This window comes from Frankliniella occidentalis, unplaced genomic scaffold (assembly GCF_000697945.3).
Source record: "Frankliniella occidentalis isolate FOCC.00 unplaced genomic scaffold, Focc_3.1 Scaffold172, whole genome shotgun sequence".
In the NCBI taxonomy this organism is placed as follows: domain Eukaryota; kingdom Metazoa; phylum Arthropoda; class Insecta; order Thysanoptera; family Thripidae; genus Frankliniella; species Frankliniella occidentalis.
Genome location: NW_026267298.1, coordinates 132,564 through 145,433, shown reverse-complemented (window position 1 = coordinate 145,433; position 12,870 = coordinate 132,564). Strand labels below are relative to the sequence as shown.

Sequence of the window (12,870 nt, the reverse complement as noted above, 5' to 3'; positions counted from 1 at the left end):
AGTTTCCGAGAAATCGGTGTTCTACGAATTTTCCCTTAGGACCCTTCTTTGAATCGAAATAAAACTGGTGTGCCTGTGTGTGAGGTGATCCAAGCTAAAGTAACTTGCTGTTACCCAGTTTAATCATGCTCTAGCTAGTTTTAATCAGCATGAAAAACTGGTTTATATAAAAAAACTTAAGATGGGGTCAAAGTGAGGTCTGGGGTAGATTTTAGGAGCTTGGGTAATTTTTTGCAAAGTCAAAAACTACAATTTTTGCCAAATCTCACCCAGATTTTTCCCAGATTGTTGAGGTGCACTAGTGATACTAAAAATGAATTTTCTAATTTTTTTTTGAAAACCTTGGGGCAAAATTACCCAGCTCTAAAACAACTAAAACCAACCGTGGCCTATTCCATTTCAATTTAAACCTCTGAAATATTGGATTTAAACCGCACCTTCACCAACCTACGAGGCCAGCTGCAAATCGGCAAGAAAATGGATGTGAACTAAATTAATTTGTTTTAAAGCCGTTCGCCAAAATTTTTTCAACCCTACAGGGCTGTTTCAACGCCGACTGCACGGGGCCGGACACTTGCACCTGCCGCGCGGGCTACCAGATGGGCTCGGGCCCCGCCAACGTGTGCGTGCCCAAGTGCGCGGCCGGCTGCGAGAACGGCGTGTGCTCAGGCCCGGACTTGTGCATCTGCAAGGCGGGCTTCAAGAAGGACAAGGCCAACAAGGGCAAGTGCGTCCCCTTGTGAAGAGCTCTCCAGTGAATCGAGGAGGGTGTGAAATAAAACCGGCCGCTTCAATAACACAGTTACTTTATATTTTTGCCTTAGAGTGTACAGGATTTTATAAATTACGAATTAGTTTTTTCTTTAAACAGAGGTATGTCACAAGCCTCACAATGGTGAGAAGGTGAGATCCTTGGTTATACTGAGTTAGAGATGAAACTTGTTTCATCAAAATATCACTAAATAAATACTCCAGAGTAAAAGTCACAGATTGATGAGTTAGCAGCAAACAAAATATATCAGTGGCAATATTTCAATTCAAATAAGTATGAAGTCAGATAATCAATTTTTTACATGTAACTAACATCTCAATCAATAAACACCAGAAGTCTTTTGAAAAAATTGTAATCTCCATAACTCTTGAATCACGGACTAAAAAGGTTTATTTGGCACAGCACAGCGCTTTCAGAACAATGTTGCCAAGCTCTAATTCTTCCTATGGTCATAAAGATTATAAGCATCAAAGCCACTGTTAACTGGTACATGATCTTAATGGCTTGGCACTGGTTTGGCAGGATTCCTAATGGAAAAGTCCAAATTATCTCAAAAGTGTACAGAACATCAGATTTAATTTTCTCAAAGACGGATTTCATCTATTTGGAAGAAAACAAACTGCAGCAAAAGTAGGTCAACTATTGTTTTTCGTAATTTCCAAAGTAAATCTGAATTTTTCCAACCTATGGTATGGTGGACTGATATACACAAGCATCCTTCTAGTAATAATAATTTTCAAGATTTTTGAAATAAAAAAATTAACATATGAGAGAAAACTACTGAAAAATGAAATATTTTACACAAAACTTTACAGTACCTTAGTTTCCTTCGAGATATGGAGATAAATTCCTACTTAATGTTCTATGCGTGATAATCATGGGGAACACCCCAGTTCTGTCATGTGATGTGCATGACCCTGAAATAATTTGAACTCTAGCTTATACAAAAATACTTTTAACATCAATTGTAAGAGAGATAATCCTACATTCATCATCAAATCAAGAAACAGACGGAACATGATTTGGTTCACTGGCACATGACTCATTGCATCCTGCTCCACTAGCTTCATCATCAAATTGATAGAAAGGCACAAGAGCTCACTTGAATATGGACTTCAGTTCTTACCAAATGCAATGAGCTTTCGATTGACAAGGTTCCAAATTACCTCACAATAATCATAAAGTCACAGAAGCCGAAAAAGAGAAGCAGGAAGCTTGTCATTTTCATAATTATATTGTCATACGTTGCACAAAGAGAGTTGTATGTTTTAAAAGATGGCAGTTTTTCCACAGTGAACTTCACTGCAACAAAAGCACAGACTTACAAGGCAGTGCTTAGTTCTCTAGAAAAAGTACTTACACAAAACTGCAGTGCTGAACTAGGGTAGAAATTAGATTAAATCTTGTTATGAATGTGACTTAAGAACACCGCAAGGAAACAATAAGTAGATTAAAAAAATCCCTTCTCACTTACATGACATCTTGAGCACAGAACAAATTAGGTAGGATACTTGATATCAATGTGAGCTTACACTTTAGACACAAACATATAATTAATAAAGAGAACTGAATATCAAGAGATAGGATGTTGTGATCAAAATGAATCAAAAACATTTCAGTCTGAAAAAAGGTCAGGGCAATATGATTCAGTGATACTATGAACACTGATTGACATGGATAATTGAGACAGGGAGAAAAGCTCAAAATTGAAAAGCAACGCTGTACTAATGAATGATTCAAAATTAAATTTTGAGCATTTCACTAAATTGTGGATGTTTGGTTGTTGTTAACACATGTCAGATCATTTCTTACACAGGACATTTCATAAATAATAATATTAAAAATAACATAAAAAAATTAGTCTTAAAAAAGAGAAAACTAATATCACAAACAGAATATGCTCAAATTCTATACAGAAAATCAGCAAACACAACAAACTTAAAATACACCTTGAACGTGATCACATCAACAAAGTTGACTTGCTTCTTTCCTCTTCCACAGTTAATAGATACCAAATCACATTAATGTATGATGAACTCTGAGTGAGATCACACTAGAGCAAATGAATGAGTGCACAATGATTCAGAATTAATGAAAAACAAACTGACAAACAAAATTGAAATTAGGGGAAATTTGGCACTTTGAACTTTGCCACAAAATATTATTTCATTCACTCATTTCTCACAAAGAGTCACATTATTGGCACTATTTGAAGGAGGTATGAGAGATATACTTTTTAAAACAGGGTAGCGGGAGTTCAGAGTTGATAACAAAACTGACAAATCAAACTCAAATCACAATGATAAGATAAAGAACCAGCAAAGTCTAAATACAAGATAACTGTAAACAAATTCTCGCATAGTCAAATTCATCATCCAATACCCCAAGACTCCACAACAGTTTTGTTCTTCAATGAGGTAGTTAAGTACAAGCATTTATGCTCCAGAAAGGCAAATAGAGAGCAAACCAAAGCTGGAGCGGGTAAGCAACTTAAAAAGTTCATAGAGTTCTAGGCCTACAAGATAGACCCTAATAAGGAATGTCACAAACAAGATCACTTTGATATTCAACAAATACAAGAAAACTAAGATCACAATGACTTTCTAGAAAATGCAAATAAATATATAACAAGTTTGATATGAAATTCTGCAAGAGAGGAGCAAGAGCAATGACATAAGGGGAACTGCACAAAATGATCGTTATCTTGTGCTGAGAATTGATTGCCAGGGGTCAAGATAATAGTTCAGTCAGATTTAGGACAATACTACAAATAAGTTTGGCCTCAGCTGCCTTACAGCTAATTAGAGAAAAGCTGGTACTCACACTGATTAGATGGACTGAGTAGGCTTTTAAATATCACATGGTAACCTTTGCCTCACATTACAAGACAGAGAGTAAATCAGTTTGAAGCACTGACCATAAAATGTCATATTTTTAAATAATTTATCTTTATAAGAATAGAAATAGCAAAAATTCTGAATATTGAATATTCATACATACAGACAAACACACTCACACACGCAAGCACACATATTTTCCAAAAAAATTAAAGAAAGTTTTGGATTTGGTTGGCTCTTGCTTGCGTTCTTTTGCTCTCGAAAGCAAAAGCATACAAATCACTTGTTAAACAATACAACAAAACACTTGGATGATAAAGAAGCGCTAATAGCGCCTATTTGAAGTCCCAAAGGGACATAGACATTTGACTAATGCAGACACAGATCCTTGCAAAGGTTCAGACTGACTAAGTCTGGTAGGCTTCTTTACATCACTCCCCCACAATTATTGATTCCATTGTTTTCGTAACTAAAAAATATTCATGTTATTGGCGTTAATCTTTCCCCAGATCAATATTTGTACATATCATTTACACGAAAAGGAAACTCGACAGTCCTAACCAGCGGTCGAGCGCGCCAGAGCCCTCCAGAGCGCCCGACCGCAGCTGAGCTCACGCCCTCTTGCCCGGGTTGGCCCCCACTTCCGACAGCAGCCCCTCCAGGTCCGAGGGCACCGTGTGGATGTTGGAGTCGATGTCCACCTCCCTGGGTGGCGTAGGCGGGCACTCGGGCGCGGCCGGGGCGGGCGCCAGCTGCGTCAGCTGCGTCAGCTGCGTCAGCTGCGTCAGCGGGGGCGCCGACGGCAGCACCGGGGCCGGCGGCGAGGGCAGCGGCTCGCACGGGTCCTTTCTGCGCGACTTCCTGTGGTGGTTGTTGTTGCTGCCGCTGCCCGACTCTCTAGTCCGTACGAGCATGGCCGTGCGCGGGCCCGCTATTCCCCCCACCACTTTGCGGGCCGCGGCGCCCTGGTCCTCTGCGGGCGGCGTGGGCGGCAGCTTGCGCACCCGGTCGGCACTGAGCTTGGTCGTCACGCCCGTCGGGCCCGAGCCCTTGAGCTTGAGCCGGAACTTGAAGGGCGTCTTGTACAGCACCTGCAGGCGCACTTTGTCCGCGTCCAGCTGACCCGTCGGCTGCACCAGGCTGCGCCGCGGCTGACCCGCCGCCTCCGGGCTGGCCTTGGACTTGGCCGGCCCCGCAGCTGCGGCGGGGTCCGCGACAGCTGCCTGCGCCGGCTGCGGCAGCTCAGCCGCCGCCTCGTGCCGCTGCTGCAGCTGCGAGCTGAGCAGCCAGTTGTGCACCTTGCCCATGGGGTCGTCGCTGGGCGTGAGCGCGAGCGGGCTCTGCCCCAGCGGGCTCTGGCCCAGCATCTTGTCCTGCTCGCTGCAGCTGGGGCTCTGCTTGGCGCTGTAGTCGATCACCTCCTTCTTGGCGCGCTTGGCCGCCTTCTTCACGTTGAGCTTGGTGGCCGGGCCGTGCTTGGTCCGCGACGAGCCCTTGCGCGGCGAGTGCGGCGCCGCCTCGCACACCTCCGCCTCGGCTGCGCTAGAGGTGCCGGCCTGGGGGACAGACAACGGGGTTAGTACAGCACCCATAGAGACACTTTTCGTCCATAAAATTGTGAAACATGTCACACTAATCTGATAATTTTTTTTTGAAGAATGTTGAACGAATTTTGGAAAGAAAAATTCAAATAAATTAATGTGCTAGAACATTTAGACATTTAACCGTAACGCACTCGGTGAATAGCACCGGAGGGAGGGGCAGGAAGCAACGAAAAACAAAACCAAAAAACAGCCCTGTCGGTGCCTCAAGCGCCTGCCGTCGGCAAGATAGGCCACACCGTGCGACAGTCGTGTCGAGCGGGTCTGCCTATCCGCTCGGCCCGCAGGCGCCTCGGGCGGGCCGGCGCCCTACCCTGCCTGCCTTACCTTCTTGCTGAGCCCCAGGGTCCTCTTCTTGGCGCGGCCGGCGCTGGCAGCCGCCGCCAGTGAGGCGGCTATGGCCGCGGCGTCGGCCCCACTGGCGCTGGCGCCGGCCGCGGCCGCGCTAGGGGAGGCCGCAGGTGCAGACGAGCTGGGCTGGGCCGTCGGCGCGCTGGGCCCGCTTGGCGCCGGCGCCGTCTTGTTCCGGCCCTCCTTGCGCCGCCTCCGGTCCAGCCGGACGCGCCGCTTGAGCGGCAGCTTGCGCGCCGCCGCAGGGTGCACGATGGTCGGCTGGCCCCCCGTCCCCCCGCCCGGACCCTCCCCGGGCAGCCGCACCGTCTCCGTGGTCGAGCTGTGGATGATGGTCACCGACAGCATCTTGGGGTCGGGCGACTTGGTCAGCAGCTTTGCGCTCAAGTACTGCAAGGACAAACGCACAGGGTCAGATAAAACGAAAACAAGTTCTATTACGCAGTAAAAAAATCTTCTACAAAACATCATGGCTACGCGGATTGGGCATTTTTTTATAGGGCAGGGGGTAACAGGAAACAGGGCCAACCGCTAAGAATTGTGCTCTGATACAGGAAAAAGTGACGGGCAGATCGCAAATTGTTAAAAAGTGCAATGACTGCCTGTGAGAAGGGGTTTGACATCTCACCGAAAAGTCTTCGCCTGACTCGGTGTTGCTGTCACCATTGCACATAACCACACAAGGGGGTAAAAATAAAATTAAAAAAGAAGAGCATGCAAATTTTTTGACTAAATTGAAGATGTAACTAGTCAAACATTTAAAAAATATATATGAAATTGTCAAGAAGATAGAAAATAAAACTGCTAGGTAAAATAAGTCCACATTAAATTGTTGATTTAGAGAAATTTTAAAAATGAGTAATTGCACCATAAACTTACCAAAATAGAGATTGCTACCAGTGAAATCATCAGCACATAGTACCAATTGTACCAAATCCATTTTTTGAAACTGGCAATGCTCTCCTCTGACAATAGTAGCTTTCGTAGAGTGGCGAGAGGTCCAGATGGATCAACCTGAAATACAGAGAATACAGTAAAGAAACTCGTCGAACAGACTTATATTTGTTGCAAGACTTTTCTGAAGTCCACTCACCTCACGACATTTTTGGAAGACATCACAGTAGCCATTATAGTCATTACATGGAGTACCAGGTTTAGAGAACATGTCAGGCACATCATAAGGAGCGGAATTCCACAAGAACGACGATCTGCGTTTAAAAAAACGGAAACGTGTCAAAATTAACAAAATTCACTTTGATAAAAGTACAAAAATGAGCATTCCAATTTACGGTTTAAAACTTACAAACAAGGGTTGTTGTCACCCGGCTGCTTGCAGCACAGCTCACAAGCCTTAGTCGGTGGGTCGTTTGGTCCAGGTATACACTGACACGACTCCAAGCCATACGCCAAACAGATGGATCCGGTGCACTCCTGCGAAAAGGATAGAAAAATACATTGTAACAACGCCCGGCAAGTGGGTGTGGTGGTGGTGGCGGCGAAGGAAACAGTAATAAAAAGCCAAACGGCTCCTCACCCCCATGAAGCAGACGAACTCCTCGTTGCAGATGGTCTTGTTGGGCTTGTTGACGGAGGGCGGGCAGTGCGGGCCGCGGCCGTCGCAGAAGCTCGAGTCGCGGCAGCCGTTGTCGTCGCGGCACTTGTCGCCGTAGCGCAGGCCGCACTCGGCCGTGCAGCACGGGCCCTGCGACGGGCTGCACAGGCTGCGCGGCGTGAGCCGGCACGGCGGCTCGCCCGGCGGCGGGTAGCGGCGCTGCGGGTGGCAGCACTTGTCGCGACAGTCCTCCTCCCAGCCGCAGTCGCACTCCTCGCCGGGCTCCACCACGCCGTTGCCGCAGATGGCCGTCTGCGGCTCGGTGAAGCAGCCCTTGGCGCTGCGCGCCTTGGCGTTGAGCACGGGGTTGATGCTGTTGAGGCTGCACGCCGAGAACTGGTTGTTGTTCTTCTTGTCGCCCGACGTGGCGCGCGCGAACATGATGAAGTTGCCGTCCTCGCCGCCGGGCGTGCACAGCTCCGGGTCGTGCGGCGAGCCGAAGTTGTGGCCGATCTCGTGCGCCAGCGTCACGTGCGACACGGCGGGCGGCACGTGCTTGCCGTAGTTGAGCAGCGTCACGATGCCCGTGTTGAGCGACTTGAGGCTGCCCCGGTAGTGGCCGTTCTTCTCGCAGACGCCGCCCGCGTTCTTCAGGTCGCCCGTCCACGCCAGGCCCAGCGTGCCCATCTCGAAGTCGCGGTACGTGAACATGTACGCCAGGCAGAAGGCGTCGTAGTCCTCCTCCGAGAAGAGCTCGAGGAACTTCTCCACGCCGTAGTTGTCCGGGAAGCGGTAGGCCGGGTCGTTGAGCGCCTCCGTCGTGTGCACCTTGATGCGCTTGATCATGAAGCTGATGTTGTCCGCCTTGCCGTCCTGGTTAAAGTCGGTCGTGCGGTAGATGGCGTTGACGCGCTGCACGTGGCGCGTCATCACCTCGATGCACGCCTCCTCGGTGCCGTACTTCTGGAAGAAGAGGTGGTCGGCCTGCAGGTACAGCATGCACGTCGTCTTCTTGGGGTCGATGGTGGTGGCGCGCTTGTTGAAGTGGCGGGGGTCGTCCTCGGGCATGTAGTAGCCCGACAGCACCTTGGACACGCTGTCGGCGCCCGCCCCCGCGCCGCCCACCGTCTGCGGCGGCACGATGTGGTTGGTCGCGGTGGCCACGTCGCGGTCGCCCGGCTGCTTGGGCCTGATCAGGATGGTGTGGTTGTAGAGCACGATCTTGTTGGTGCTCTCCGGCAGCGCGCTGTTCGCCTCCAGGGACCGGCCGGTCGCGTTCTGCTCCGACTTGCCGCTGAACACGTCCACCGAGTTGCCGCTGTTGTGGTGGTGCTTGTGCAGGTTGTACGTGTTGTAGGGTTCGCTGAAGTCCTCGAGTGAGGACGTCTCCCGCACGTCGCCGCCGCCGTGGTCCACCGTCTTGGCGGGCGCCTGCGGCCTGACGGCGTCCTGGGGCTCCTGTGGCGCGCGCGGTCGGATGGGCGAGTGCGCGCTGAGGTCGCCGAGGCTCTCCTCGCTGCGGTCCAGGCCCGCGCCGTCCCCGACCGCGTCCACGTCAGAGTAGTCCAGGTCCGGCGGCTCGGGCGGCTCGGGGACGGCGGCGTCGTGCGCCTTGGAGTGCCGGCCGCGCACCCGGTGGCCCTGGCGCGTCACCGGCACCCACCAGCGCTTGACGCGCTCCCGCCGCCGGCTGCGCGGCTCGGGCACGTGCTCGTGCTCGTGCACGCTGCGCTCGTGCAGCCGCTGCGAGGCGCACCCCCCGTCTAGCTTGGGGGCGACCACGTCCGAGGCGCGGTAGATGACGGAGTGGAAGGGCGCGTCCCGGATGTAGCGCGCCGCCGGCTCGATGTGGTAGTGCTCGGCGGCCGTGAGGACGGTGCCGTCGAACAGCCCGTCCGCCGTCACCACGCCCTGCACCAGCGTGCCCTCCTCGCCTGCAAAGCAATAATGCAGAAATCATTAGAAAGGGGCCTCGAAGAAAGGCGTCCCAAAGCTTCCGCCCTGGCCGCCTCTCTATTTCGCTCGTTCCGATACTCGACACTAAGGGGAGCCAGCCGGATGGCGGGGCGGGAGTCTGGCGCGAGAACAAGCGCCGCCTGCGCTGCCGAAGCCATGGTACTCGAAATCACAAAAGTCACTGCTGAAAAGTGAAAAGGGCGTAAGTCCTCGGACTTCCCATTGGACTTACGCCCTTTTCACTTTTAACCAGTGAACTCAGACCCCGCCTCCGCGCCGCCGATGAAAGGAAACCCGGCCACAGCCAGAGAAGCAACCGGGACAGAGATCTTTTCTGCCCGATGTCAGAGTCAGCAGGAGCAGCAGCAGGAGCAGCTAAGGGAGCTAGAAAGAGCTAAAGCAGCTGAACCCAGCAGGCCAGTACAGCGGGGCAGTCATGGAGCTGTGAGCCCCCGAGCCCCGGTCGGGACGCAACAGCGTGGCACGGCCATTCAAACCGACGGCTTGCCCTCCTAGCCCTAGCGGGGAAGGGGAGGGAAGAGGAGAGGCGGGAGGGGGTGGAGAAGAAACGAGCTCTGCTGGCAGACCTTTAAAAAGGGCGGGGCGGGCCAGCGAGCAGCGCGGCCAGGGGGGAATAAAGCAAAGGTATAGGTGGCTGTTTGGGCCCCGGCCGGGCCAGCTCCGTGCCCTAACAGTCTAGGGCGGGGCGGGGCGGGACGGGGCGGCACGAAAATGAGCGCGTAATACAAACAAAAGCGATTCGCATCGCCCTAGCGGAGGTGGCGACGCGGGCGCGCGCGCGCTGGCGAGGAGCGGCCCAATGTTTGGCCCTTAAAAAGAACGGAGGAGAAGAAGAAGAAGAAGCAGGAGGAGCAGGAAAAAAAATAAAGATTCCGCGCCTCCGGCAGGGAAAGGCCAAGGTTGCTATATATGGCCCGGGGGAAGAAAGAGGGTTGCGTTACATGGGATGGTTTGACTTTGAGCGTCATGCAATGAAAATTATATTTACATTGATATAATAATGGACTTCATGGATCAAAAACCAAAAAATAAATATATCAGGAGAAGCAAGCATGAGCCCTTTTTCTGTTCTACGTAAGTAAAACAAAAACACCTTAAAACATTGATGGGAAAACATACACGAAAATACAATAAATAAAAATACAAACTATTGCTTACCTTCCAGCGATCCTGTGAGCGCCCGGTGGTGGTCGAAGTGCAGCGGGCCGCGCGATCCTTCGAACGCCACGTCGTCCGCGAAGACGGAGGTGTCGGGCCTCAGGTGCAGCCGAAAGTTCCTGGCAAACAAGATGATGTTCGTTATCCCGACTGGCCGCCCGGCGCCCCGGCGCCTCTGGCGCCCCGCTGCACAATGCTTAACGAGTTGCGCACGCACGGCCCATTAAGGGCGCCCCGCTCCCCCCTCCTCACCCAGCAGTGGAGCCTCCCCAATCTCCAACCAGCCCGAGAGGGAGGTGGAGAAACGACTTGGAATTTCAAGACGACTGCGTGACTTTCGTAAGGCTTTCGTCTCTGCAACGTTGTCAATTTTTCATTTTTTGAATAAGATTTATTTGATATACTTTTTTTTATTTTTTAGTATGTTGGTTGTTTTGCTAGGGAATGAGCACTTTTATGACTTTTGTTTTCGCCCCATCGACCTTCACATGTCTCATTTTCTTTACATATCCTCCTTCCTGGAACAGCGAGCAGGCAGCGCGCGCGCCGTCTTTCACCACCCGCCTCTATCCGGCCCTCTACCTCCGCCTCGCGCTGCGCCGCGTCCCGCGTCTTAAAACTAAATGCACAATAAGAAGTACCCAGGAGGAGGGAGAGGGGGGGGGGTGAAGCCAGGGTGCTGCCCCTGCAAAGCCCCGCGGGGGGGGGGGGGGCCCGTACGCGCGCCACCGCACCTTAAGCCCCCGGCACAACTCACGGGCGACAAACTCGCTCCCCTTCTCTCTCACACACACTCACACTCAGGAAGAGGATTATCCTTGGCCGCGCGCGTGTTTGTTCCGAGAGTCACACAATGGGCGCGGAGCAAGCACTGGGAATGATATTATTACAGCCAGCAACATCCTCACCTTACCCGCGCTTACTCCGCCACAACGCCACCGCGGGAGGTTTTCTTCGGTGTACTTCTTACACTCTGCTTGAAACATTTTTTTTTCCGAACCTTCAATTTGAAACAATTGCAAATTTAGGACATTTTTTTCCCTCGGCAAACGCCTTTTCTTATCTCATCTTACTTTAATCTATTTTCAGAATAACAATCAGAGTCGCTTTTTGTTACGCTCCATCACAGTGTTCGTTTTGTCTCCTATTTCATACCCTCCCCCTCCTCTACCCCCCTCCCCCAGCCCACCACCACGACCGAATCAAATTTGAGTATCTCGCTCGACAACAAGCACCGAGGATAATTTTATTTTTCATCGCCCTTTATGTCCGGCGCACTCCTTCTTTTTTTTCTCGCTCGCTCTCTCTCTCTCGCCGTCATGAGCGCGGCACGGCACTCTGGCCACACAATGTCGAGTCGTTCGGGACAGCGAATCGAGTCTCGCCTCGCACCATCCTCGTGATCCAGGCGCCGTCCGGCACACCCGCCGCCCCACCTCACCCCGCCCCGCCACACCTCACCCCGCACGTCGCGACCGTTCAATTCGGTTCCAATCTCCGGCCGGGCAGACCACCACCGCGCCGTAACTGCTGGCGCATTCAATGCCAGTTACGTCCGTGTTGCTCCGCCGCTGACGGCGATCTGTTTACGGCGGGACAGTCTGGCCCCCGCCGGGCATTTCGATACAGATACACGCGTAAAGTGCGCACTGCGGATAACGGCAAACAATGTAGCATAAATTTGCTTTACTTTCCGCGGGGCCCGCAACACTGGCAGCCCAATTTTCCACGCTGTTGCCGCGTAACATTTGAAGAAGAAAAAAACACATTTCAAATTAACGACAACGTTTTTCTGTGCCATATTTAGATACGGAAAAAACGAGTGAGATTCACGGAGGTTTAGTTTCGTTAACGTTGATTTCCATATGAAGGCAGGCAAAGTCCCCGCAGTAGTAGTAGTAGTAGTAAAGTTGCCTAATTTTTTTTGTGTCGGTACTCACCGGTTGTGCGCCGTGAAGTTGAGCGAGAGATGCTGTGTGGGGTCCGGCCGGTCCGGGTCCGGCCGGCCCGGGCTGCGGCGCAGGCGGCGGTGCTGCAGGCGCAGCGACTCGGCGTCGTAGCGGGCCGGCTCGGAGTAGCGAATCATGTCACCCAGTGGCATCCCTGCGGGCAGAGCAAGAGAGGAGTCAGCGTCGAACGGAAGCGAACGGGACGGGGGCCGGGACGGGACGGCACTCGAGGGGGAAATAAGTGAAAATCGAGTGAAAATGCTGCTGCAGCGCCTGTCCGCGTCTGTATGGGGCGTATGGCCCGTAGCTGTGAAAGGCCAGAATATCGCGATATAACTGCGATGTAATAAGCAAGCAGCACCGGGACTGAAGAGAGATGGAAATTGAATGAAACCGCACAACCTGTACAAAGATTGTGTTTAAACACCATACAAACGACAAAACTGTTGACTTTCATAATAATGCAGATACAATTATTTCGCATTCACACAATTTTTACGTGTTGACATTGCCGATTTGCGCGGACCACGCGCGCGCGCCCGCCCGGCGCGCGGGGGATTCGAGCGCAATCGCATACGCGAAAGCCCATTTCCTTTCGGAATATCGAGCAAAAGGGAAAAGGGGGTACGCGCGAGCGTTGAGTGAGCCTCGCGCGGGGGCTGGTCAGTGGCCG

At 51.5% G+C, this 12,870-nt stretch overlaps 1 protein-coding gene across 1 annotated transcript in view; it reads right to left on the bottom strand.

Annotated features, from left to right (window-relative positions):
* Positions 1–789: 789 nt before the first annotated feature.
* The window catches only part of LOC113205559 (disintegrin and metalloproteinase domain-containing protein 10), a 77,408-nt gene continuing 65,327 nt past the window's right edge, over positions 790–12,870 (bottom strand). The window contains exons 2-9 of the mRNA XM_052271757.1: positions 12,189–12,351; positions 10,249–10,367; positions 7,096–9,047; positions 6,865–6,992; positions 6,655–6,769; positions 6,441–6,575; positions 5,538–5,951; positions 790–5,165 (exon numbers count right to left, since the gene is read on the bottom strand). Coding sequence (XP_052127717.1) covers positions 4,221–5,165; positions 5,538–5,951; positions 6,441–6,575; positions 6,655–6,769; positions 6,865–6,992; positions 7,096–9,047; positions 10,249–10,367; positions 12,189–12,351 — 3,971 coding nt within the window. The 3' untranslated portion in view covers positions 790–4,220. The remainder of the gene's footprint in view (positions 5,166–5,537; positions 5,952–6,440; positions 6,576–6,654; positions 6,770–6,864; positions 6,993–7,095; positions 9,048–10,248; positions 10,368–12,188; positions 12,352–12,870) is intronic.